The sequence below is a fragment of the Acanthochromis polyacanthus genome, chromosome 16 (assembly GCF_021347895.1).
Source record: "Acanthochromis polyacanthus isolate Apoly-LR-REF ecotype Palm Island chromosome 16, KAUST_Apoly_ChrSc, whole genome shotgun sequence".
NCBI lineage: Eukaryota > Metazoa > Chordata > Actinopteri > Pomacentridae > Acanthochromis > Acanthochromis polyacanthus.
The window spans coordinates 24,849,881-24,877,768 of NC_067128.1; the positions used below are offsets into that span (position 1 = coordinate 24,849,881).

Genomic DNA, 27,888 nt, shown 5'->3' on the forward strand with positions numbered 1-27,888 from the left:
AATGCTGCTTTAACTGTCAGAAGGCTTGGTCAGCTTCAGGGGGCCACTGATATGGCCTGGAGGTGGATGTTAATGCAGTGAGACATGCTGCTATCTTGCTACAGTCACGGATAAAACGGAAGTAAAAGTTGCCTACAACCAGGAATCTAGAGAAGGCTAGTCACTCACTGCTGAAGGCTTATCCAGATCCATTCTGACCTTACCGCCACTGTATCCTTGGAAGGAAATTGTGAAGGCATGAAATTCAAACTTTTCTGCTTTAACAAATAACTTTTTTTTTTTTTTTAGCAGGTGGCCTAGGATTTGGCGGGTGTGGGAGATATGCTCAATGAGGTCTCGGAAGTAGATGAGAATGTCGTCTAGGTAGACTAACACAAACTGGTTAGTCATACCTCACAGGACATTATCGATCAGATTTTGAAATACGGCAGGGTCATTGGTGAGGCCAAAGGGCATATCTAGGCAGAGGTGGGTAGAGTAGCCAAAAACTGTATTTAGGTAAGCGTAATGTTACTTTAAAATAATATCACTCAAGTAGAAGTAAAAAGTAGTCATCCAAAAAATTACTGAAGTAAGAGTAAAAAAGTATTTGGTGAAAAGACTACTCAAATACTGAAAGTACTGAGAAACTGTTTGATTGTAATGTCCAATTGTAATGTCTGTTTGATTGTAATGTCTGATGTGATCAGACAGACAAAAATGTAAAATAATGTGCAAATTCTGGTATTTCCAAATAAAAAAATAAAAAAATACCAAAAATAAACAACATCTTTACAAAATGACAAGTTAAGGCGTCTAAACCCATTGTTTGTTTTCTGTCCTTCAGCCCTGGATGCAGACTCACAAGCAATTTCCTTTCTGTACTCTGTGCTAATGAGCTCAGTGGAAAATAGAGGTAAGATATCTGCAGTGAGTTCAGGCATTTAGCTCAGATCTGGAGTAGACCTCTGTACAGCTGAATATGTCTTAAAGGGTAACACACTCACTGACAGGAACAACTGCATAAATAAACATTTAGTCCACAGGTTCTATAAATCTATAGTTTAAAATTGAATGATATTGCCTTGATGTGTCTGATGTTGGCCTGTGAGTACAGTACAAGATATAAATGTCCCATCTTTGCACAAGTTCGTATTAAAAATATCTTCAGCTGTTACAGGGTGAGATACTGTATGAACCAAATCTGACCAAATAGGTCCAATTATTAGGATGAGAGGATATGTACTGTGGGGATCGACACACTGACCAGCAAGGTGTGGTTTAGTCTGACGTCAGAGTCAAGTTCAAACAATTAGATAAAAAACGAAATGTTTCAGTTCCTTCATAATAAAACTTTCTTCTAACCCTGTAGTCTTTTATCAGGCGATAAAAGACAAAAGGTTGCAACAGTTTCCCAGTTGTGCCAGTGAATAATTTAGTCAGCAAATGTAAGAAACTAAAGTTTTATAATTCTCAGCGCTCTGCCTCTGTTTTGTCTGACTGTCCAGAAATGGAAGATATTCAGTTTGTTTTCATGTGTGACAACAGGATCAAATCCTCACATTTAGATGCTGATTATTTTTTCCACCACAAACTAATTGCTTTAGCTGTAGAAAAATAACACCCCGAGGAGCAGTGCTGGGTTTGCACTTCCTTAGATGTGAATATTTTCTGGTTACTTTCCTCCTCTATAACATAAACTGAATATTTTTGGGTTACTGGTGGAACTAGACATTTAAAGATGTTTGTAATTGCTTTTGGCACCCCTATTTACAGTGCAGAAAAGAATGATAACAACCTGTAGTGATTTTCAGGCTATAACTGGGTAAAGTATGTCAAGGATATTTTTGTTAAATGTATTATTCACCCTTCTCTGTTTAAGTAGGTAAAGCACTTTTCAAAACAGTTATTATAGCATTCTTTATAGAGAAACAAAGGGGGGAAATGAAGATGCTAAAATCCTAACACAACTGTCTACCTTAAAGAAAGAAATATCTATTTTATGTAAGAGGTATTTTTCAATGGTGCAGGTTTTTTTTTGTTTGTTGAATTGTTTTATTTTGAAGGTTGAGGCTGGATCTTGTTCGCGTCAGAGTATTTGACATGACATCAAGTCTCTAAACACGCAGCAGCAAGTCGTTAACAGGCTGCGAGCTCCAACCCACGGCTTGTTTCCACTCAGAGTGTCTGTGGGTGAACTTCCTCTGTGTTAGGACTTTGTGCGGGTCCTGACTGCTCTGATCTCAGCTCAGTTCACACTTTCCAGCACATGACAGCGCAGCGGGACTCCATGCTGTCACTGACAACTTTATTTGTAGCTGCTGCTCCTGCTGCAACAGGTAGGATATCCCCATGTTTTCTAACAGCTGCTCATGTTTACAGCGTTAAGCTGCAACTCTGCAGACAGTCCGGACTGTACCTCTGATCTGCTGCTGCAGGTCACTTCTTCAGACTCTCAGCTGGAGGCCCGTAACTGCGTGAATCAGAGATCAGATGAGAGCTGGCCTGGTAACAGGTGTCACAGTAAAGTCCAGCAAGAAATCATTTCACAGCTGACAGGTTAATGCAGGAGTTCCGGGGCTGTTTTTCACAAAATCAGTTCTAAATCTCAGCTGGATGTAATCTACGTTTCAAAGCTTCTTGAAGAGTTTGAGGTTGGATAAAAAATGTGGAAAACTACAACCAGATAAAGAGCAGGTACAATGTATTTACTTAGTAAAACCATTATTGCCTCCACAGTTGTCTCTTTGAACATTTCTTCTGGCTCTAAAAGTGAACACAGATCGCTCATCATATATCTATGGCTATCTCTAAATGGATCACTGTTCTTTTAGTTCTACAGGGTGTCCCTAAAGTCTAAACACATGGGAAATGTCATTAACTATATATATTTTTGCCTCCACAGATTAAATATGGCTTTGTCTAAAGATTAAATTTATCTGCTATTTTAAGATATGTCCATCCTTCTCGTCTGCTGAGAAGTACCAGTTCAACTCTTTCTTGTTTTATCTATGGAGGCAAGCAAATTATAGTTAATGAGATTTTCAATGTGTCCAGACTTTAGGGACACCTTGTATTGTCTAATAATGGCACTTTAATGTAGTTTGTCAATCAGGGTTTGGAATTTAAACAGGTGTAATGTGAACAGCAGGGCACTTCAAAAAGCACTTACCACTGTGCAAACAGGCAGCTACTGTCAGCTGTTCTCATCTAGACACTCACAACAGTTTCCTCTCTCAACTTCAGCCGTGCATCTCAGTCCACATTTACCTGATCAGCTCACTGATATGGTATTTACAGGATTATGTAGTGACACAGTGTTGGGCGTCAGTGCATAAATTACGACAGATAACAGAAAAGACCCATTTCGCAAATAATGCTAAGTTTTGAACTGAACTTAAACTTGATTTTGGTGCAGTTTTAAAGGCTGTTTTCTTTGTTACCAAGCACCAAGGAATGTTACCATTAGCTGATTATTTAATTAATAGAATATACATTTTGGTAATTAGTAGTCATTACGTTCTGGTTCTAGTATTGCAATGTGTGGATTATTTTATTTTATTTTATTTTATTTTATTTTATTTTAGTAAAATGAATTATAGCAAACTGAATAAATAGCTTTTTTTTCTCTGTCAGTCAGAAACAACCAGAAATTTGAAGACCTCAGCTGGAGCAGTAGAAAAATAACCTTTCTACCAGAAAAATATTCTTCAGATGAACTCATGAGTGTATAAAAGTCAAATGTTCCCTGTGACTGAGAATTGTCAACTTTTTAAGTTGCAGAAACTGTCGACTGAGAGATGAAATGACTTATCCTCTCAGAATTTATGTGCGCTAAATGAAAGATTTAGCACATAAGATTGAGGCAAACATTAAAAATAATGTGCAAAATTATAACTTAATTACAAGCATTCCACTTCTTTCCTTCTAAATGCTCATATGGAACAAGAACACATGAATACTACAATCACAGAGAAGTATTAACTGTGATTGACTTGACCATAGTTGCAGTTAATTTAGTTCATTGTCATTTTTTTTATTGCTTGTTTTTTTATCAGTTGGTTTTACTTTTGATGTTGTATAATATTTCCACTGCTGTGAGTGCTTTTACTCTGTTTCCTTTAAATCACTTCAGTCAGTCAAAGTGTGTCGGAGAAATCGGGCTGTGGTTGCTGCTGCTCATAACTATCAACATTCAGAAAGTGGAGAAATAAATATTAATAGAGCTGCAAAAATATATTGATTAACTGCTCAGTTGTCAAATATTGAAATACTCAACTATTATTTTGTTCATTTATTAATCAATTTCAAAAATTTGCGAAGGAAAAAAAAAGAAAAAAATCACAAGCCAAAGATATTCAGTTCTTGATTTGAGGACATTCAAGCACCTCATCTTGACGCCTGATAGAAGTAAAATAGCCCAAAACTTAATATATCCTCCTGAGACCCATCCCATTCATTTATGTCCTCTGTACTGGACATTTGTTTTTGATCTATATCCTCTGAGTCATTTGAGTTACCCTACTAAATCCTGATGCACTCAATAGAGGACATTCTGGCCTTTCCAATGATATCTCTTGTGATTGAGTGGGATAAGGGGAACTTTGTTGTCATGCTGAGACAAAATGGAGACTGCAGCAAAGGCCAGGCCTCCTGACTGTTTAGAGTTTAATTAATGTTCATGTTCAGGTTAATTTAGTTTTTGAAAGTTTCACTACAAAACGTTTTGACTTTCTTGTTTTTTTTTGTCAACCTATTTTGATTTTGAAGTGTTGCTTTTTAATTTTTTTTGAAAGTTTTACAGTAAAATCATTCTGTTGTCCACCACAGCGGACAGACATGCTGTAAAATCTAAAATAAAATCACTTTTTAAATTAAATTCTAAATTGTGAGTTGTTATTTTAGCTTCAAAAAGGAAGGAAATCACAAAAAAAGTTACATTGACAGATACTTTTTCAGTTGATTCTCAGGAGCATATCAATTTCTTAATTCCAAGTGAGGAACGAAAACACAAAAGTCACAGGGAAGTGGTGTTTGTAATGGACAAGACCATAATTAATTATTTCAGAATATTTTTTGTTTCTTTTATCAGTCAGTTTTTCTTGTTGTTGTATAGTATTTCCATTGCAAATTCCATTGCGGGTGTTTTTACACTACATTTCCTCAAAGTCACTTGTCAGTCAGAGTTCGCGTCATGTAACTCCAGCTATTGCAGTAGCTGCTGCTCAGACACGTGGAATGGTTGGTGTATGAAGAAGAGCAGAAACAGTTAATTTATTTTCCAGTTGTCGAGTTTTAAAATAATCATTATTTAAATAATTATTAATATTATTATTATTTTTAATTTAATTAAATTTTTTGACATTTTTTAAAAAAGTGTAAATTCTCTGCTTTCAGCTTAATTTTTTTTTTTCAGTTTTTTCCACTTCTGTGACAGTAAGCTCAACATATTTATGTTGTGGACAAAAATGATATTTGAAGATGTTCTCTTTGATTTTGGGAAACAGTAATTGACATTTTTCACCATTGTCAGACATTTTATAGATTAATCAACTAGATGAATAATCAAGGAAATTATTGACAGAATAACAGCTATTTAAAACATTTGCTAGTTTCAGTCTTAATCACACAATCATCACTGTTGCTTAACCTGTTTTAATTACCCATATTCCTGATGATCACTTTTACCTACAATAATCACTGTAGTAGTGTGTCAGTTTCAGTGTTTTTCCTGATGTTATTACAATGCCAGAGAGGTAAGTTGCTGGTGGATTACTATTAGGTGATCATAAATGTTGAGGTCTTCCATGAATTTATAAGTAAAACAGTAAGAAACATATTTGTGAAATACAGCTCAAATCACCACTAACTGCAGGCTCCAAAATCAGCTCTAATCTGTCCTGTAGTGCAAAAACCTGCAGCTGAAACAATTGTAAAATGCCTTGCAATTGCTTAGTGTTTATTTAAAGTGTACAGGGGTAAATAATAAATCAGTAAATCATCGTACAGTTAAGCTTATAGTTCCAAAAGATGTGTTTTAGTTTTTGCTGAGATTACTTTGACTTTGAGAATAATATGAAATAAGTCTGAAGCAGAACATATTTCTGGTGCAATTCAATGAGATTTTTTACATTCTCTGGCTCAATTCTGCCCTGTAGTGAGGTAGGACTTCTTTTCACAGAGCTGTTTCATATCAGTATCTGCCTGATTTTAAGGAGGCGCTGAGATTTGGGGATGGGAAAATGACATAGCCTTGAGCTTTTGTGTATTCTGGCTAATGGCCGGGAACAGTTCCTTCTACTACAGATTTTACTTTATTTGGCTTAGATTATTTTTTTGTCTGATTTTGGGGAGGGGTATATGCTTCATGTGTGTGTGTTTGCACATGGATGTGAAAGTTTAGAATCTACATTGCTATATGTAAACTCTCGGTGGTTCCTTGCTGTCTAATCTGCCCTGTAAAGTCCTTTTGCTTCAAATAGCCTCAGCTAAGGCTAATTTACCTATTTTCTTTTTTCCATTTAGTTTCTTGCAATAGAAAATCAATTTTGACATGCTTGAGTGATAATTGAGATATTTATATTGGAGACCAACCATATTTCCTTAAACTACTGGCCGATCTTGGCAGCAATGCAATTACTGTGACTTCAGCCTCCCATATATAATGCCTTTAAATTGGGGCTGCATGATACTGGAAAAAGTGACATTGAGATACTCTTTTTTTAAAATAATTTAATAACAAATGTAGATATTTTCAGCAGATCACTTGAGTAACTATTTGAAAAGAATTACTCAAGAATGGCTGGGGTAACTTTGTAGGTGAGTGCATGTGCATAGAAAAAATGGGAACATTTTTTTAACATTAAAAAATTAGTTTTTGCTGTGACATTTTTTATTGCAAACCATTTGAAACACTTTTTATATGGTGTAACACTGACATAGTAATTGAATTGAAGAATTATTTATTTATTTATTATGTATGTATGTATTTATTTATTTATATTTTTTTGCTTTGGATGACATTGCGATCTAGCTTAATGCTGATCTTAGTTCCATGTTTTGCTACATTCCAGCGATTCTACAAATCTGCATCAAAGTAAAAGCTGAAACAAGGTTCTTCTTCACTTGAATTTGGTGCATCTCCTGGAGACAAAATATAAATAATATTGCACTCAGAATGCCACACATGCTCGTTAGTAGCTGTGCACAAAGAAGCCTCTAGTCGCTCCTCTCAGTTAGTTCCAGCTCTGACACAGTGCTGTGGAAATAGTGGCAGAAAATAGTGTGAAAAGAATGAAATGAGGCATTCTAATGTTAGATTTACCCAGCATGAATCCAAGTGATTTTTACTACTTGGGGTGTTTTCTATGAGCAGAGCATTTTAAACATCATTCCTGCAGTTTATCATCATTTCAGCAACTCGGTGTCTTCAAATGAAATTACATATACAACTTGAATTAGAGAAAATAATGTTTTATCAGACTTCTCCTGCAGTTTAGTTATGGAGAATGAGAATTGTGCAAGTTCTCTTTTTGCTTCAAGGCATGTAAACCTCACAACATACATAACATTGCCTAGCTGCCGTAGTGCTCTGGAGCATAGCATTGATCATACAGCTGCAGCTTACACTTTACAGCTCCACTGTGTGAGCTGAGAGCTCAGCAGGAAGTGCAGCATTAAGGAGGAGCTGGGAGGTTTTCTCCCACAATGAGCTGCCAACTCCAGCAGAGTGTGACAGTGAGGAACTTTGCAGGCAAGGTCAAGGCTTCAAAGGAAATGCAAACTCTTCCACATCTGCCTTTAGCCCCAAATGGTAACTAAAGAAGCAAAACCTCTTTTCTACTCTATTAAAGCGACTCATCTGTTTTAGCAGGAAGATCGTAGACTTCAAACACGAGGTCACAGGAAACTCTGCAAAACTAAACTCATTGGAATAGACAGTGTTACAGTTTGTTTTCACTGTCAGCAGCACTTCATCTGTAGATTGATACAATAGCCTCACATTAGGTGTAATTATATTTTAGTGTGTGTTTCATTGACTATAAGGCTGCATTGTAGTTGAGGCTTTGTGATCCAGTTCAATACTCTTAGAACCAGATGAGCTGTAATTAATTTTTAAACAAAGAATAATCCAAACTTTGATCTCCTGGCACTTCATCAGTCTACATGCCAGGGCACCTTGGAATAGTAGAAATGAACTGCAAGTACAACATATTTCAAAATATTTCCTCTTTATCATTGATAAGAGACAGATTTTATTGAACAGTTGCCTATGTACACATCTAGTAGATGGGGAGAAAGATTAGCTTTTAATTTGAGTCCTACTTCTGACAACATTATAACTGTATGTTCAGCTTCAGAACTATTTTAACTCCGTTTTGTCTCCACCAACTCTACAATATCACCAGCTAGTTCAGTTTATTAGTTGTCAGCCTCCTGCAGCTGTAGATGACACAGGAAAGAGAGGACAATAAATCATGAAAGTAGTTATGCACAGTAAATCCACATCAGAAAGTTAAAGATACTAAAAAAAACTGCAGAATCTGAAGATAATTCTTGTCACAATGAGCGATTTTTTATTTATTTATTTATTTTACATTATTTATAATAATTTGATCCAATAATAGAAAAATACTGAGTAGAGTGCTTCAAAGTGAGGACAAATTCAACCTTCAAACATTACCTGTTGTAGCCAGATATGTTCTTTCATTTGTGTAAAAACATTCTGAGGAAAGCAAATGTCCCATATTTTTTTATAAAGGACTGTAATGGATTTCCTAAAACCTCAGTGTGTATGCTTATTAGATGTATTAAATTTACATCAAATGTGACATAAATGGAAATAATATATAATATCTTATACCTGTTATAACATTGTCATTTAACTCGCAGCAAAGTTCTTTGTATACTTTTTACAACTGAGGCTTTTTTCTTTTTCTTTTTTTAGTTTTGCTGTCTTCCTAACCTAAAATATGTGGAAATGTTCTGCTGTTCATGAGTGTTTAAGCGATATCATCACCAGTGTGTGTAATCTCTCAGTACCAAACTGCATGGCTAACCAATACTGAGTATGTCAGTCACAGCCTAACAAAATTAAATGGAAGCTCAATCTAATGAGGTTAAATGTAAACAAATAAATGTGAAACTGGCTTATTGACAGAAGAAATAGACATGTTGCTTCCAGTACGTCACATGTCTCTTTCAGTATCTGCTGACCCATAATGTGTCCATGCCTCTTCAGTGAAGTTAAGAATGTGGTCAGTGTACGGAAATACAAAAAGCTAGTGAATGTAGCAGTGCACTGTAATGTTTCTGGGTATTATGTTTCTGCACAAGGGGACAACTCCGATGTTTTGGTGTCGTCATAACTGCGATAGCTCTTGAACACCTTGAAGATGTTTCTTCAAGTCTATCACAAAAGTTGACTTGGACTCAAGGATGAACTGATTAGAATTTAGTGATCACAGGTAAATGTCATTGCAACCTCACAAAATAAATTTTTGGCCACAACTCAAGAATTAATGCGCTAATTATTACAAAATTTCATACAACCTTTTATTAAAAAAATTCGTACAACATTTTACAAAACATGACAACATTTTATACCCAGCAGGTCAAAGGTCAAGATTAGACTGCAATGAGTCCTACAATCAGTAGACCTGATTTTAGTTATATTTAACATATGTTGTCATAACTTTTGCTTTCGAAAATGTTTGAATGTTGCTGATAATGAAAATCTTGCTGAGTGCGCATAAATGTGTTTCCACAGCTAGTCATTTTTACGAGTATTGTTTCAAACAAAAGTGCAGCTTGGCTCTTTGCACATCATGCAAAATAATGAATGACCACCTGTAACAGCTACAGCTTTTGGAGTTTAATTATGGCCAGTTTTCATTTTACCCTTACGGCACAAGACTCCAACTACTCCTACGGATTATCGAGTTTTGTTGGCCAGCCAAAGCTTCTTTCAGCTATTTGGCCAGATTAATAGACCCTTTTTCCTGCAGGATAAGTAATGACTTACAGAAGTAGGGTTTATGCCAGAAAGGTAGAGACATTGTGTACCAATTTTAACTAAAGACAGTCTCCTGCCACCCAGGAATTATTAACTCTGCTGGATTTGTTGTATTGGCTGTTGTAAGAGTAAACCAACTTGTGTGTGTGTGTGTGTGTGTGTGTGTGTGTGTGTGTGTGTGTGTGTGTGTGTGTGTGTGTGTGTGTGTGTGTGTGTGTGTGTGTGTGTGTGTGTGTGTCTTGTTATTGATCTACCAGCTGTCTCTCTGTCTACATGACATCCTATATTACAAGTCCTATTTCCTTTTATCTTTTTTACTTGCTGCACTTCTGTAGAAGTGGAATTTCACCCTCCAGTGATAACATTTTGCTACAGCAGGGAGCCTGGAGAATTTCTTAAGAAAGTTTCCATTGGATTTTTGACCATTATGGAGACCACATTAAATCTGTGTTCAAACTCATATTGTCAGGGTCTTAAATGGAATTTGCTTTATATACTTTAATGAATTAAGTAAAAATAAAGAATTTTTAAAATGTGGAAAATTTCAAGAAAAAAAATACAGGTATACAATGCAGAAAGTTTGAAAAATAGGTCAGAGATAATACATCAGTGATTATTATTAAGAATTTTTAAGACTTGTTTTCCTGTAGGTTAACAATCAATGCTTCTTTTGAAATTTTATGACTGGGTCAATAGTTACAATTTTGACCTCCATCTACAGCAGTGGTTCTCAAATTTTTTTCTGCCAGGCCCCCCTTCGGAGGACAAAAAAAGCCTTCCATAAATATATATATGTATATATGTGTGTGTGTGTGTAAAGTGAGGAAAGTCCATTTTTATTCTACAAAACCTGACACACACACACACACACACACACACACACACACACACACACACACACACACACACACACACACACACACACACACAGACTCTCCCACGCCATAACTTGTGGGGACATACCATTGACTCCCATTCATATCTAACCCCTACCCTTTATAAATCTGTTAAAAAATAAGGAAATAAATGTGTAAATATAAAGAGAAATAAATAACTATGTAAATATATAATTAAATAAAAAGATACATTTTATCTTTGCGTTTCCCTTTTCTCTTTTTCCTTTTATTTTTCCTGACATCAACAAAAATATTCGAATTTCTAGGTTCACTTGGTAGCTTCTTACAGACCATTTGACTGTCTCTAGTTGGCTTCATACTTTTGCACTACATTTCATGAACTGTATTTTAGTACTTCAGCCTCTGCTTTTCTCTTTATCACCCAGGTGGAAAGCTCTGCTCCCAGGAAATGATGTGAGACTCATGGCTGGACTGAGAACTGAGCCATCCTCTCTATTCTGGCCTCAACGGGCTCCTCTCCGGTTATCTTTTGAATTGTTTCACAAGACTGCTCTAGAACCAGTGTCAGCTCTAATGTTGATTATCTGTCACAGCACTAACGTCACGCTGAGCAAAGTCGAAACCAAGTAAAACACATTGAGTTTGACATTCATCAATCTTGAGGATTCACCATGTGATCTCATAGTAACATTAAACTCTGCTGGCCTGTGAAAGTAGCTCTGCTGTCTCTGTAGTTGTTCCCTTCTAAGAGCAGAGCTGCATTCCTTGTACATAATGAAATTACCACAGTGAATCTGACACCAAGGGAAGATACACAGGTTTCTCAGGCTCCCTTCTTCCTGGTAGATGATTTAGTAATTCTGCTGATATTGAGAGCATCTGTAGTTGTGATGGCCGCTGCTTCCACTCCAGAGAAGCATCCTCCCCTCCTGCAGCTCCAAGAGGTGGACTCCAGTCGAGTCGGCAGTCGTGTCCTCTCTCCCATCCTCAGCTCTCCTAGTCTGTCCCTTGAAACCAGCCAGCCCATCTGCATCCCCTCACCATACACTGACCTCAGCCACGACTTCACCACCATACCCTTCTACAGTCCAACTATCTTCAGCTATGCTGGTCCCAGTATCCCAGACTGTCCCTCTGTCCATCAGTCACTAAGCGCCTCTTTGTTTTGGCCCAGCCACGGTCACGTGGGGCCGCCCATACCTCTGCACCGCTCGCAGGCTCGACCTCAGCACAGCCAACCTATCCAGGGTCCATGGGACAGTGTCTTAACAGCAAGGTAGGAAGCTCTTGACTCTGATATACTATTTTAACCATCACCCAAGGTCATTAGTCAGCAGCTAGAAGATTTTCATTAATTACTAACTTTTTTGCTTTTTTTACTGATAAGTATTTCAAAAATTTTATCATTTACAATCACAATTACGTTTCATTTTGTAAGTTATGCATCTCTTGTAATGCTTAACAAATGCTGCCAGAAGCCACAATGATCTGAAATCAAACTACTAATGTGGTAATTGTTTATTCACATTCACTCACATTTAAGTGAGTACTATGGCCAGATTGCTTATTATCCCCTGCCTCCACGAACTGGAAAAGGGGGATATAGGTTTGGCCTCCGTCCGTCCGTCCATCCGTGCTTCCGTCCGTCTGGCCGACATGAAGGGGACAGCTTTTCTCGGAAACTATTACAGCCAGGATTACGAAATTTAGTGTGTAGCTTCACACCATGGACACCTTGATCAAGTTCGAAAATGAGACCTGTGCGATAATATTTAACAGAGTTATGGCCTTTGATCACCATTTTGGATGTAGACTCATAGACATCACATGTGGCGGGGGATATTGATGACCATGTCGTCTTGTTTTACATGTTTTTCTTGTGGGAAGAAATAATGACTGGAGCATATCTGTTAGTAAGAGTGTGAGGAGGCGTTCCCAGGAGAGTGAGGAGGGCGTGGTGTCGTCAGGCGGGAAGACCGACCTGCACTACTGTGCTGTTTGTCATGACTATGCTTCAGGCTACCACTATGGAGTCTGGTCCTGTGAGGGCTGTAAGGCATTCTTCAAAAGGAGCATCCAAGGTGAGATACAACATGTACTATAGCTTTGCTTGTATGATGTTGTGTTTGCAGCATTGTGCTAGTAAAATATATCAGCTTCTACTAGAGGGATTAAACATCTGAACTAGGAATGATCTTTTCTGATATTTGTAACACCTGTGGAAAAATGTCATACTTTGTTGATTCTAGCTTTATTTCAATTTTTGCAGAACAAATTATCAAAGAAATTAATATTTTGTAAGTTATTTATAGTATTACAACTTTGTTATGCTACAAAAAGACATGCTTGTGCTCTGTCTCCTTCTAGTCATGGTTTTGTTGTTTCTTTAGAGGTGCAGGACTTTATATTACATTGAAAAAGTGTCACACAGGGACTAGAAATGTGACAGGAGCAAAAACACAGAGAAACTGCTTGGAGTTCACATGGTTAAAACAAAAGTGTTCCCAGAAGATTGTTCCCGCTGACCTTTGTGGTTCTCCTGATTTTTCATCGCGCAAACACAATGGTGTGCGAGGAGTGAGATTTATTGAATAAATTGCCATAAAATTTGGGAAAGACTTTAAGATTCCCCTCAAGATAATTACAAAAACCTTGCTGATTCCTTAACTTTTTTCTTTGGCTTACAAACAAATACCAATAAAACAGATGACATTTCATTCAAAACTAAATTTGAATGGAAAGTGCCACATTATATTTGTATATAATGTGTGTCAGTGCGGCTTCACTGACTGTGGATTTTTAGTGTTGTTCAAATCTCGGCTTGGGACACAATAATGCATCATCGCTGCATGTACTGTACACAGCCATGCATGTTTATAACTGTCACAGAACTCTGTGACAGTTATATTTTAAACAGTGCTGCACCTCACTGCAGTAAGTAATCAATAATTACGAGCTCTTCTGAAGTCATGAATTTAGAAAAAACTAAATGTCATCAGAAAATGAGATTTTATCCATAAGTTTAGAATTTCTCTTGTCTGACATTTACTGTGGCTGAATGTAGGCGTCTGAATGGAACTTCTGCACTTGCTAAGTCTTTGTGGACAGTTAGTAGAATGTTCACAATGCAGTTAAAGAGAGAGAGTATGAATCGATGGAGAAAGCTTGCCATTAGTGCCCCTTAGCTGGTGCTCTTTTTGCAGTGAGACAGTCCAATCAGAAGGAGTTTGTCTCTTTGTCTACAAGTCTGTTGGGTCCTCAGTGCAGCCATGTAACCTTTCATAGTCTTCTTCCTGGCTTTAATATCTAAGAAGTTCTGGCTCCCCATTAGTGGTTATTTCTTTCATAATCTCCTAATTTTTCCTTTCTGTGTCTTTTTGTCTTAATTTTTTCCCATTTTTGTTTCAGGACACAATGACTACATCTGCCCAGCAACCAACCAGTGTACTATAGACAAGAACCGCCGCAAGAGCTGCCAGGCATGTCGCCTTCGCAAATGCTATGAAGTTGGGATGACCAAATGTGGTTAGTGTGACGTTGCTTTCCTATTTGTGTTTTGTTCTGTCTCTAACAAGCAGGGAACCTCAACCAGGCAGCATATTTTTTTTTTTTACATATCAATTTTAATTATTTGATTAATAGGAGGTCATGTGATGAACATTGTGTAAATCAGGGCAGAAGAATGATGCTGATACAGAGTTTTTGTCTTTTATATACACTACCCCAAGCAGGTGCTATTGTTTTGACTCAAAACAGAAACAGTGCCTGGAAGACATCAAACACACTACACTTCTAACTCACCATACTGACAATATAACACTTAACTACACTGTCCCGACCAACTAAACCACATAAACACAATAATGCACAAACACTAATAACACTGTTACACCAATATGGACCACAATAACAACATTTATAACCCCAACACCCCGAACTCCCATGGTACATTGTAGCACAACAGGTCAATTCTAGCGATCGGCTCGCTACAATATGATAATAAAACAAATAATAAATTGTTGTTGTTAGAAATTCCACACAGGTCAGGTTGTGGTCAAATGGAAAGTTCATCACTGGTCTTCTCATTTGTAACTAATGTCAAGTAACATTATAATTTGTTTATTTTGTCCCATCTTTTATGTGGTTCCAGCATTTTTCCTCCTTTTTAGATTCAAAGAAATATGATCCCTCTCTAAAAGCCATGAATGGCCCTTGTTAATGATTTCCATGTAAAATGAATCTGTTGAGCAGCTGTTTGAAGTGAACCTGATTGCTATTAGCTGCAGGGGAGTGCAGTTGACTCGGCAGGAGCTCCACAGTGCTGAAACCTCCCGGCCTGCTCACTGGTTACATCTGGCACATTTATTTAACACAAGACATTTAGTTATGTCAATAAAGGCACAGAGCACGACAGTAAAATAAAACACAAAAAATTAGATGGCAAGCATGAATGGAAAAGAACAGCAACATTATGCAAATATGCATGACTAAATCTGGACAGAACAAGTGTAAACATGCTGTAATTCACAGCATGCTGTCTGTTTCTCAGGTATTCGAAAGGAGCGTGGAAATTACAGGAACCCACAGACAAGGCGAGTGACCCGTCTGTCTTCACAGGGCCGAGCCAATGGCCCAAAGGGGTCAACAGGCTCAGCAGAGGGGTCATTAAACGAGACACAACCACCTACACTGACTCCAGAGCAGCTGATCGAGCGAATAATGGAAGCAGAGCCACCAGAGATCTACCTCATGAAGGACATGAAAAGGCCGTTGACTGAAGCCAACGTCATGATGTCGCTCACCAACCTGGCTGATAAGGAGCTGGTTCACATGATCAGCTGGGCCAAGAAGATTCCAGGTGCGTGCAGTTTTATAATCACCTCAGAATTACTGCGTTGTTGCTGAATGTGATGATGGATATGGGTCATGTCTGTGTCTTAAGAGCTAGAGCTAAGGGGAAATTAGCCTAGTATAAGGATCTTAGAGCCAAACTAGCGGAATTTCCATCCTTTCATTCTTTATGCTAAGCTAAACATCTGTTTGCCATAACTCCATGTTTCACACAAAGACATAAGAGCAGTAGCAATTTTCTCATCTAAATCTCTGTAAAAAAACAAAACAAAAAGTGTTTCTCAAAATGTCATATTCCTCTGATTACACTAAAGCCACATTTTTGACTGGTCTCAAATTAAACCTGAAAAAACAAAACCATACCACAGACTTGTAGAGAGCTTGAACACAAGTTTAATAGATCTGCACAGCAGATCATTTTAGCATTGACATTGCGATGCTGCATCACAGGAAATGTGAAAGGAATTAAGGAAACTTCACTCAAACACATCAAGCAATGATTTTTTCATGTTTGATAAAAAAGTGTAACTCAGAGGGTTGCCATTTTCATGACTAATCTCCAACAGAAGTCTGCCTGACAGAACATCATTTGTTGTGATTTAAGGGTTGTTGGAAACAGAGTTTTGAGTTTTCTTTGTTGAGGCAGTTGGTTGACATCCAGACCCTACATTTGCACAGTAAAAAGAGCAAGAAACAGAAGAGAAATACTGAGGAGGAAGATTTAGTTGCAAAAAGAAATGCAACATCTGCTGTAAGGATGCTAAAGTAATGGAATAGTAATCTCAGTACTGACTTTGGGGTCCCACAATTACATGATTGACTGCAATATTGATGCTTCACATTCTCTGCTCATAGAAAACAGCCCACATAGATAAAATCACTTGGTAAAATAATTTTCACTCTTTTCAAAGCCATTTTTGGTCATGCACCTACCTGTGCTGCTGTGCTACTGTAACTGATAGAGACTAGAGGCTTCTCTGTGCACAACTGTGCAGCTAGCTTCTCCGATGGCAGTGGTGGGGATATTGGTTATTTGTAGTGTCTGTCAAAAACTAAATGTTCAGCAAGAAATGGATTTCAGGTCAGTAAGAACCTTATCATCGAGTCTTACCTTTATGCAGATTTGTGCATTAGCATTAATGTAGTGCAGCATGGAAGTGAAAACAGTGCTAAGCTAGATCTAAATTCCATAGATGCCTTCATATATACACATTGCAGAAAAACAATGTCAGCTTTCTTTTCCTCAATATTGTGCAGTCCTAATATCCATAATTTTTCAAGAATCTTTTACCATGTTGGTGTAATTATTTGTGATAGCCAATAATTTCTCTAGTTTCTGTTTCTGCTTGAGGTGAGATGTGAGGTGTGTGCTCTGTTAAATGATTGAGTCTAACTAAATTCCTTCAGCAACACTGAAAAGATGCACAGATGTTTAAGGTACATAGTGAAATACATTTTGTGGAATTAAGGATTGTTTAAATCAAGATTAAATTTCTTGAATGATAGCCGGAATAGAAGTTCTGTATATTCTTTCTTCGTGCATCTTCTTTTTAAACATTGCTGCAGAACAGTTTAGTCTGGTGGACTAAGCTGAGTTCATGATTTTATCTTGACTAGACACAATAATTGTCTCTGCTTTATTTAGCTTGTGAGTTCCAGTCTAATAAAAGTGAGCAGCAGTATAGGAATTGGAGTTTCTTCTCTAACTTTCGCATCAACTTAAATTCATGACTAACTTGAAAAACGTCCATTGTTGTGCTTCCCCTATGATTATAGAGCCGTAATTTATGTTCAGTAACTATTATTTCTCATTGTTTTAGTGCACTCAGAGACAACATTGTGGTTGGAGCTGTTGGACCTCCACTACAATGAAACAGAATGGCTACATGAAGTGCTATGAGAGGTCATATCTTGTGACCTGGTGCTATATAAATGAAATTGAATTGAATTTAAATTTAAATGAAAGAGCTGATTCCTGTGATGTTTTTGTAAATGTTTGTGTCTACCCAGAGTTCCTGCAGTGTAAATGTTCCTGTAGTTGCCAACCCTATGCACCCCTTCATGGAAAAAGTAGCCCCTGAGTAATGAGCACTTTATTAGTAATACCGGTGCATATGCTCAGCTTAGCTTAGTTGTCCAATCAGCCAGTTATGTGGCAGCAGTGCATTGCATAAAATGTGAAAGACACAGGCAAATGGCTTCAGGTGAAGTTTACATCACACATCAGAATGGGGGAAAAATGTGATTAATTGAATGTGGCTTTGATGATTGTTGATTACAGTCTCTAGACATCCGCTGAGTGCAGTTGTTGCAATAAAAACCAGATGAGTTTGAACTGACAGAAAGCCTACGTTAACTTGGATAACTACTATGTACAACTGTACTGGGTTGAAAAGCAGCTCAATATAAACAACTTATGGAACACTGAGATGGCTGTGAAATAACACCAGAAGACCATGGTGGACTCCGCTCCTATAAGCCAAGAATACAAATCTGACGCTGCAATGGGCGCTAGCAGAAACCAGACAGTCAAAGAAAGAAAAACTGGTGTGATGAATCTAGATTCCTACTGGGGCTAGGGACACAGTCTGGTATCAACACCATTAGTCCATCGACAGGCTGCTGCTAGTTTATTGATGCCAGGAATGTTTTCTTGACAGACTTTTCGCACCTTGTTACCAATCAATTGCCATGCTCTGATGGCTGCTTTCAGCATGACAATGCACCACCTCACAAAGCAAAAGTCATCTCATACTGGTCACATGAACAGGACAGTTGACTTCATTGATTTCACCAGTCAGCAGATGTGACTCCACTAGAACTTCTTTGGGATGTGGTATAACAGGAAATTAATGGCAGGAATGTGCAGCCGACAAATCTGCAGGAGGACACAAAGGAATATTTCCAGCATACTGTGATATTCATGATGGGAGGCGCGGTGATTGTGATTAGCAAAATAATCTGCAGTAATTTATCTGTCATTTGATGGCTAACTTGCGTCAGTTCATTTCCTTACTTAAAGACCTGTGAATGTGACTTACAACCAGCAATTTTAAGAAAATACTGATACGGACTGTTACGACCGGCTCTCTATTCTCTAACTCAAGTACTGAGCTAGTGCTGTGCTTTTGTTCCAGCCTGTTTGTTCTTTAATCAGTGATAAATAGCATTTAATGGCCCTGGCTGTAGACATTGTTCCCTAAGGCAAATGGTATCCTTTTTAACTCTAAATTTTTCGGGAATGTCTTTTTCTGTAATTCCAATCAGCTGTGTCTTTATGTTGCTGTTGTTGTTTTCCTCCTATTCTTTAATATGTTCTCCTTCTGCAGCCTCGTTGCTCTTCTAGCCTTTTTAATCCGACTGTTCTTTACCGTTAGTGAACCTTCTGCGATATGCTTGGTCTGAACAGACAGTTATGCACTGTCCGATAATGTCCTCTCCTCAGGGTTTGTTGAGCTTGGTCTCTTGGACCAAGTACACCTGTTGGAGTGCTGCTGGCTGGAGGTGCTGATGATCGGACTGATGTGGAGGTCAGTGGACCATCCAGGGAAACTCATCTTCTCTCCTGATCTTAGCCTGAGCAGGTACTACCACAGAAAATTCCAACCACTTCGTCACTACCATGATTATGCTCGATAATTCAGAGGGATTCGGCGCAAGTTTTTCGTACTTAAACCAATAAGTATTCAGGAAGATGCACATGAAGAAACAGTTAAAAGAACAAAAACATGTCAAGCTGTTTTGACATTTACAGACAAATTACAGATATTAACAGCATCATTCTGACTAATCACAGTTAAAACTGTGACTATTCGGAGTGGGGTTTTTTTTCCAGATATCTGTAACTTCATTCTGCTTGTCTGAATTGTTGTACATGATGCTGCTCACATGATGCTTCTTACTGGATATTGAGAAGCCTCATATGAGCATTTTAAAAGTGTTAGAAGAAGTAACGGCTGCTGCTGTGATGAATACGATTATTAGAAAATGCAGTTAATTAGACAAGTGCTCAAAAGTGAGGAGTTTGTAAAGGACAAGAATTTCGTTCATTAGAGAATTGTAGTTGAGGGGGCTAACTGTGTTCCAACTTGCACAGTAAAGCACAAAAGAGAAGAGATAAACTGCTGAAACTAAAGACATGGGCTGCAACACCATACTCTTTATGTGCCTCGTACACAATAACTGCAAAAGTGTGCCCAGATGTGTGAACTTAAATGAGCCTGGCTCAGGTTCTAGGCAGTTAATTCTTCAGTATAATAAATCAAAGAGAACTCAGTTACGAGTAACCAGAAGTGAGGGACACATAAAGACAAGTACACACCAAAACTCACAAGGCTACAGAAAGCCAGTGGCAAGAGATTAGAGAACACACAGACACAAGTAACCACTAGTGATACATGCACAGAACCCTTACGCCAAAAACACAAAGACAATAAGAGGCACAGAGATGAGGTGCTCAAATTAAGGATGCATTCTATTACTACCATATGATGTAGTATGCCAGAAAAAGATTTAGTATGTCGCAGCTCATATTATGTTCAATGAAGTGTTCCAAAAAATACCCAGATGTCCATTCAGATCCATTCATATTTTGTAGTATGCAAGACAAGCACGTTTTTTCTGGTCAGTCTGATTCTCAATCCTCTAAAGAGATACTGTTATGTGTGTGACGTAAGTGCACAGTATAAACAAGCTTAAACCACTGAAAGTTCAGTTTAATTAGTACTACAGACTGTGTAAGGCACAATATTGTAATGACCTTTGTAAAAGACAATGTATGCAATTTTGGAAATGCAGCCCAAGTCAGGAGTCCACACAAAGCAGTTTACATTGATTGAACAGTGTCATTAAGGTATCCACTGAAGAACAGCCTTCAAGGTCAGTACCACCTCCCACATTCCAGGTTTTATAATGCAAAGTACTGCAATACTTTGACTCACTACATACAACGTGCACACTGAACAAAGTATCGCATGGCTGATAACAAGCATCAATGATTTCAGCTGTGCACTTAACTACAACAAATCAAGCTACAAAAAAGAAACATATCTTAGTCACAATACTCTAAAAAAAAGTAACTGAGTAGTCATGAAGCTAGTTTGTATTATGTTCATTTAAAAAAAGGCACTGTCCAGTATATCATTATCATGTTATTTTAGTATTGGCAGGTCCAATCCCACCTTCGTACATACAATATTAAACTGAAATCATAGCGCATTATCCATCCCACATTCACTTCATGCTGGTAATAAATAACAGATGCAGCTTTATTTGTGATTTATTGTCACTGTGAGGATTTATTTCCTAGCTTTAACATGCAGATATTTGTCAGTAAGAAAGTGAGGACATATGAGTACTGGGACCCATTTTTGCTCATATTTGTTTTCAGCAAATGTCATGTTGTGCTTCTAAGCTGCTCCAGAAGCTGGAAAAAGTCTTCCTGGGCCGCCTCACCAAAAGGCACACATGCTTCATCGGAAAAGAGATTTTTTTTGTTCTCTGTGCAGCTTTTCAGTCAAACCTGCAACTGAAAAATGTGTCAATGAAGTTACCTGAGTGTTCAGCCTCAAAGCTTTCTACCTTCACGAATCCTTGTGAGACCGGGTTGTCCCTTCAGAGTGAAGTTTGCTGTTTCAGGTCATCTTTTCTGTCTTAGTAGGAGTTAAATCAATGCAGTGTGTAAGCAAAATGGCTGTAAACATCTGCTTAATTTGGTGGAGCTGGTGATGATAAATAATTGCTCATGTTTTTCCGTGGCAGAGAAGAGGGGAGCTGTGTCCAGGGATTTGTGGAGATATTTGATATGCTGATTGCTGCCACGTCCCGGGTGAGAGAGCTCAAACTGCAGAGGGAGGAGTACGTCTGCCTCAAGGCCATGATCCTCCTTAACTCCAGTGAGTGAGCATGTTGTGTGTCTGTGTGGGCGGACACACACTGGTAAGGTCCTCTTCGTGTGTGATGTACTGTATGTGAGGTTGAGTGTGCATGTGTCTCCTGTACGTAAAACCACAGAGGAGTGTTTGTTTGGTTTATCAGCTTGTGATATTGTGAGTCTGCACACGGATGAGCAGCAGCTAAATAACTTAGCCGAGAAAACCACTAAAGGGACACTGTGTGCAGTTTGAACAGAATGGCGGCTTCTCTGGTCAGATGACCTCCTTCTTAAAGTATGAAAAAAAAATTCTTACCAAATTTGTATTTTTAAAGAGAGAGACGGTGTCCTCATTGAGTGAAATGATCAGAGCATTCAGTGGCCTGCATCATAAAGTGCCTCCACATTGGCTTCAATCTGTGACTGGATAACGGTCAGTGATATTTCTAGAGGTGGACAAGACAACAAAACATATTTTTATTTCAATATCAAGTAATAGCAGCACTTCATACTGGTTATTTAATAAACATAGGAGAGAGTTGCAAGTGATCAGATGGGTTTGAAAGACATGTCATCTGCTACAAATGAGCTAGAAATGATTGGATTTTAACTTTGACACAGTCTCTAAACTATTCATGTTCAATGTGCAGTGGTATGTGTAACCACAGTTCTCAGAGTAGAATGAGTAAGATGTCTCACTATGGGATATGCCTCCTGCATATGTCTCAGAAGCATTTATTTCATTACACCAATCCTGATTCGCTGATGATCATGATGCCTGTGTCAGGTGGAACTACCTACCCTAAAATGGCCTACGCTACCACAGAGTATCACTCAAAACAAGCATCTCTTCTTGCTTTGCCCAGCAAGAAGGGCTGTCTAGTGAGACAACTCACTCATGCTACTCTGAGAAACGGGGCTACGCAAGTAGTAACCTCATTCCTACCTACCTCATACCAACATCAGAGTGTACAATATCACATTATAAACTGGTCTACCTCTGTCACTGCTGCACTTTTCTCCCTCACTTATGTGCAATAACTTATTTTTTCAACCCCATGTAAATAGTCTTCTTTAAAAAAAAACAACTTCTGTGTATATAATGTTCTATGCTTGTTTGCACTGTGTGTTCTATTTATCCTATACTGTCCTTAAACTATTTTTCTCTCATTTGGAGCTACTGTAACAGTGAACTTTCCCCATTGTGGGATGAATAAAGTTTATCTTATCTTATTCCTAGCATTCGTTTCGATGTCTTGCTATGGGATATGGAAACTCACGTATTGCCAGACATGCTTATCTCAAATCAACCAGAATTCGAGGAATGGCCCTCTGTACTAAGAGGGCCCAGCACTCAGTACTGCAGGAGCTAGGCTCAGAGCAGAGATGTCCAGATCATAAAAGCGGACAAAAGTGAGAGGTGAAAACCAGCTTGCTGCTGCACAAATATCCAGAATTGAGACCCCTTTACACAGGACCCAGTATTCAGCCAGGCCACGCATAGAATGAGCATTGATTGAGTAGACAGCTTCAAGCAGAACCTTCAAATGTGTCTTTTAGGCTTGTGTTTATGCAGTTTCATGTATTTTACTGGCAATAAAATCATCTGTATACGAATCCCTGTTGGTTTGAATGCATTTCTCATGTAGTTTTACTGATGCAGTGGAAATCCTCATTGTCATTAAATATGGGCCAGTTTTTGTATATTTGGCACAGACCCCTATTGAGTCATTTTATTGATTTTTTTTTTTTTTTGAGTAAATGAAAGTATTTCCTGTCACTCTAAATTACTTTTTCCAGCTCTAATTATTCTCTCCATGCAGCAGACAGATGAGCATCAGACTGTTGCATAGGACCATCTATTATTCATTTTCTTCTGTAAAATCTCTTTCTGGGTGTAATGATGTCCTTTTTTTGCCTGGGTGACGTATCTATATGTACTTTGTATATCCCTCTACTGCTTGTATAGAATAGCATTTTTTTTAAAACCAGCTAGAAATAGTATTCCAGGATCGTTGCTACTAATTTAGATCGACATGTCAAAGTTAAAGGAGTTTTCTTCCACTATATTCTGCTATTTATTACTTTTATGGACCCTTGTATTTTACCATCTTATGTTTTGTCACTATTTTTTTCATTTAATTTGAAATTAGAATTATTAACTAATTACTGTTATTATTGTTATTGTTAGCACAGGTTAATTATTTTTCAGTTAGAGTTGGAGGTGAGATTTCACAATATATCAGATTCTTTTTGGATGTTTGCCTCAAGACACTTTAAAATGTCACAATAATAGAAGCACGTGTGTGACAAAATTAATGGTGACCTTGTCCAGTTTTGTTTGGTTCACTCACTGGGACACATGAACAGAATGGAGTCAGTCCTATGCTTTTCCTATTGTGTCAGAATGTCTTTATAAATTCCAGTTTTTATAATACTCTTATCAGGTGCTAGACCTATTTTTTTCTAAAAGAGTCACTATCAACAGTTAACTTCTTTGAAACAGAAAGAATCAATGTACAGTACTACTTTTCTCTCTATTATTTACCATTCAACATGAATCCTTTAAGAAACGGCTACAATTTTCTGTGGCTACATTTGCATTAGTCACAGCCAGGTTTTGACAGAACTTCTGCCATCAGGCTTTAATTCTGCTACTATGTTGGTAGTTTAGATGAACTTCTATTTCCACAAAAATATATTGCTTGAGAAACAGGTAATCCTCACGTTCGTAGTCAGAAATTACAGATATGGCAACAGGCTGAAGGAGAAAATACTCCAGTTGCACTAGGATTGTTATGCACATTTCAGTAAAACCAACCTTTGTTTGTGCACCGTGTTGTTCCCTCTATGTTACCAGACATGTGCCTCAGCTCCTCAGAGGGCAGTGAGGACATTCAGAGTCGTTCTAAACTGCTGCGTCTTCTGGATGCAGTAACAGATGCTCTGGTGTGGGCCATCGCCAAAACCAGCCTCACTTTCCGCCAGCAGTACACCCGCCTCGCCCACCTGCTCATGCTGCTCTCACATATTCGCCATGCCAGGTAATGGGACACCCTACATCAGGCTAGTACTACATGCACACCGGGTGTTCTGATTAATTAGCAATAATAATAATTTCATGTAATGTGGTCTTCATTTCCTAAAATATATTTTACAGTCCTATTATTGTACGCAGCAGTGCAGATTAAACTACTTTGGGTTACTGTACTAATTGCTGTGCCAACCAACCTCGAGACACTTTGTTCCAACTCTTTCTTTGTCTTTCCAAACATGCAGTAACAAAGGCATGGACCACCTTCACTGCATGAAAATGAAGAACATGGTGCCTTTGTATGACCTCCTGTTGGAGATGCTGGATGCCCACATCATGCACAGCTCCCGTCTGCCCCGCCGGCCTCCTCAGCAGGAATCCACAGATCAGAGGGAGGTTTCTGCGAAGCCACACAGCTCTGGGGTCGGGCCCTCAAATACCTGGACTCCAAGCAGTGCTGGAGCCGGAGGTGCACCCCAATAGTCACATCAGAATTCAAAGGCAACGAAATTTCACTGCTTTGCACAAAACTGTTCAGAGGACTTATAAGGTGCATATCTTTAAAGTTAAAGCTGTAGATGATTGGCCAAACCAGCAGGATCCGTTGCCTTGCCTCCATGTATAAAAATGCCTGAGTGGAACAGGAGCTGTTTTCAGACAGGTCATCTAATAACCAATGGGACCAGTGTTTGCTTAACCACACATGTAATGCATTACTGCCAGCCTTAAGTTGGTATGGTTTTCAGTATATAGCACCCCGGCTTTCACTGAACCACAGATGTTGTTGATAAGAAGGCCAGAGCAGGACAATAACCTTCACATTATAATGACAGCAAAGCTTTTTTATTGCTTCACCAGACTCCATATGTTCACCCCTTGCTGGTACAATCATGGAGGTGTAACAAACAGCTGTGGGCAATGATGCCTAAAGAGATGGCAACCAGGGGTCTGCTGTAGACTTTACGTTAGAGTTTAGATAACTTAACAACCTTTATTTCATGCTCTATTTTACAAAGCAAAACTCTACACACATGCTTAGTTGTTCGCTATTTGTTAACAGTTAGACTGCAAGCAAAGATTGTCATGATTGATTCAGCAGCTTATTATTTAACCAATTTATCACTGAAGGTGGGCAGTAAAATATGTGCTATAATTTCCCACAGAACACAGTCACATCTTTTGATGTGCAGTTTGGTCTGATCAGTCCCATATCCAACGATGTTCTATTTTATATATTGTATGTCAAGAAAAAGCATCAAATCATCACATTTAAGAGACGAGAAGCAGCAAATGTTTGGCATTTCTGTTAAAAAAATGACTGACTAAAATGATTTGGTCTGCAGCACAGAATAAGCCAGAAAAGCAGTTAGACAGCACAGCACTCCGCCAAGGCTGCTCAGTCGTTGTATCATTTCCAACAGATAATTCCTGATAAGTCCGCAGTGGTCGATTTGTAGTAGGATCGCAATTGTGATCATCAGCAGGCAGCTGACGAAGCGTTCACTTGTCATAATTACAGTGACACCATGCTGCTATCTCGCAACTGTACAGAAATCTTTATCAAGTATGTTGATCCCGACTATAAGCCGCATCACAGCCAAAAGTCAATTGGTTTTTGAGTAATGTTCTGCGCAGGCAGACGGACAGATGTACGCCGATCGTCACATAACTCCACCGCGTTCCTTAGCGGAATGAAAAAAGAACCCAGCTCTTTGCAGTGTGTTGTAACAAATCTGTTCGTACATAGTTCAGATAGCCTTTGGTAAGACTTTGTATATAAAAAGGCAATGTAGATTTGGTTACAGAAATTCTATCAAGGTAACCAGCCCTTCGCTCTATCTTGGCTTGAACAGGATTTCATTTAACCAGACATCCTATTTACAGCATACAACAGAAGTGAGTACTGACTAAGTATTGTTAAAGTTCTGGTATTCACAGATCATTTTGTTCAAGCACTTTGACTGATGGTATCTCACAGGTGAACTCAGTTTACTTACTCAGTGATCACAGGTTTTCTAACTTGTGTGTCAGCCATCACAAGTGTATTCACTTTTTTTGCACTGAGTTTCTAGTTTGGGGTCTGATTTTTTTAAATTACCGTACTGTGTTTTAAAAGTAGGTGTTTGTAATCGCTCATAAAAGAAAGCACTTGGTTGTTCAACTTAGTAGTGTGATTACTGTGAAGTGATACATTGAGCCATTCGATGTATGTGACATTGCACAGACTGTACTCACTTCTGTTGTATAATGTATTTAATCTGCACATTGTTTCTATGAATGTTTTAGAATTGAATTTCCAAATTTCCATGATTCTCATCCAGAGTGTTGCTATAAATATACTATGGTTGAAAGCAGAATTTGATAGACAGAAATGATTATTTTGTAGACGCTTGCTGATTGTTTTCCAGCTGCTGTTGGATTCAGACCTCTGGTTGACCACTTCAGGGTGCTTTACATTATTGCCTGCTTACACCCTTCTTTGCCTTCATTTGAAAGACATCTTGTTTCCTGTGAAGAATCATAACCTGTTGCTCTTAGGGAGATATGGCAGGTTTTTGTTAAGAGACTATTTTTGTATTTTGCTACAGTAGCTATTGTGACATGAAGCAGCTTCAACAATCAGGATCACTGTAAAATAAATAATTGTTCACCAGCTCTCGGCGTCTGTACATCTTCAGTCCTTGGCATTTCCTATCGTCACTCACTTTGTCACCATTTAGCAAATTGTGTTTTCACTGTGTATATGTACTTACAGTGTACTTCATGTTCCTTGAAACAATGTAATTCGTTGCTCATTTCTGGTGGTCTCTAACAAAGATTGTGTAAACCAGTAAAATTCTACGTCAAGAAACTGGTGGTTTTTTGGTTACTTATCAAACACAGTGGAGACACTATGCTCTCCCAACTTTCTAATGATCTAAGACAGAGGGACTTTAATGTGTGACCATCTCAGTTTATATGTAAATGTTTACCCCCTCTACCACAAAATAAACAAAAGCATTGGACAGATACTACTGTCGATGAATAAATTCAAACCATGGGCTAAAATTATCATGTCTTCTTTTAGCTCAGATTGAGATTATACATGAATGATTTTGGCCTAAACAAAACTTGGATTCCAGGGTTTCCAGATTAACTTTTCAATGTAGGTGCAGACGCATTTCTTTTATCCAGTTTTCATTACAGCATTTGTTACTCCCCTCATGGACCAACACTGACCAACTCAAACACGAGTTAAAAACAACAGATGTGCTGTAAATTCTGTGATATTTCCATGTCA

The 27,888-nt window shown here is 38.2% G+C and overlaps 1 protein-coding gene across 3 annotated transcripts; it reads left to right on the forward strand.

Annotated features, from left to right (window-relative positions):
* The first annotated feature begins 2,092 nt into the window (after positions 1–2,092).
* esr2a (estrogen receptor 2a) lies at positions 2,093–27,619 on the forward strand. Of its 3 annotated transcripts, none has more exons than XM_022201352.2 (9): positions 2,093–2,318; positions 11,277–12,127; positions 12,739–12,932; positions 14,260–14,376; positions 15,401–15,709; positions 19,148–19,286; positions 21,463–21,596; positions 24,435–24,618; positions 24,854–27,619. In XM_022201352.2, the coding sequence occupies exons 2-9, from the start codon at positions 11,742–11,744 to the stop codon at positions 25,089–25,091; spliced, it is 1,701 nt and encodes a 566-aa protein (XP_022057044.1). In that variant the 5' UTR covers positions 2,093–2,318; positions 11,277–11,741; the 3' UTR covers positions 25,092–27,619. The 3 variants fall into 3 exon arrangements, with proteins under 3 accessions (XP_022057044.1, XP_051816877.1, XP_022057045.1); XM_051960917.1 differs by having other exon boundaries at positions 19,148–19,232; XM_022201353.2 differs by having other exon boundaries at positions 12,766–12,932.
* The last annotated feature ends 269 nt before the right edge of the window (positions 27,620–27,888 follow it).

What these genes read in the sequence shown, in the direction of transcription:
- esr2a (XM_022201352.2), top strand. Translation starts at nt 11,742, where the DNA reads ATGGCCGCTGCTTCCACTCCAGAGAAGCATCCTCCCCTCCTGCAGCTC. An exon ending in GACAGTGTCTTAACAGCAAG is followed by an intron (nt 12,128 to 12,738) that starts GTAGGAAGCTCT and finishes TCTTGTGGGAAG; the next exon opens with AAATAATGACTGGAGCATAT. An exon ending in AGTTGGGATGACCAAATGTG is followed by an intron (nt 14,377 to 15,400) that starts GTTAGTGTGACG and finishes TCTGTTTCTCAG; the next exon opens with GTATTCGAAAGGAGCGTGGA.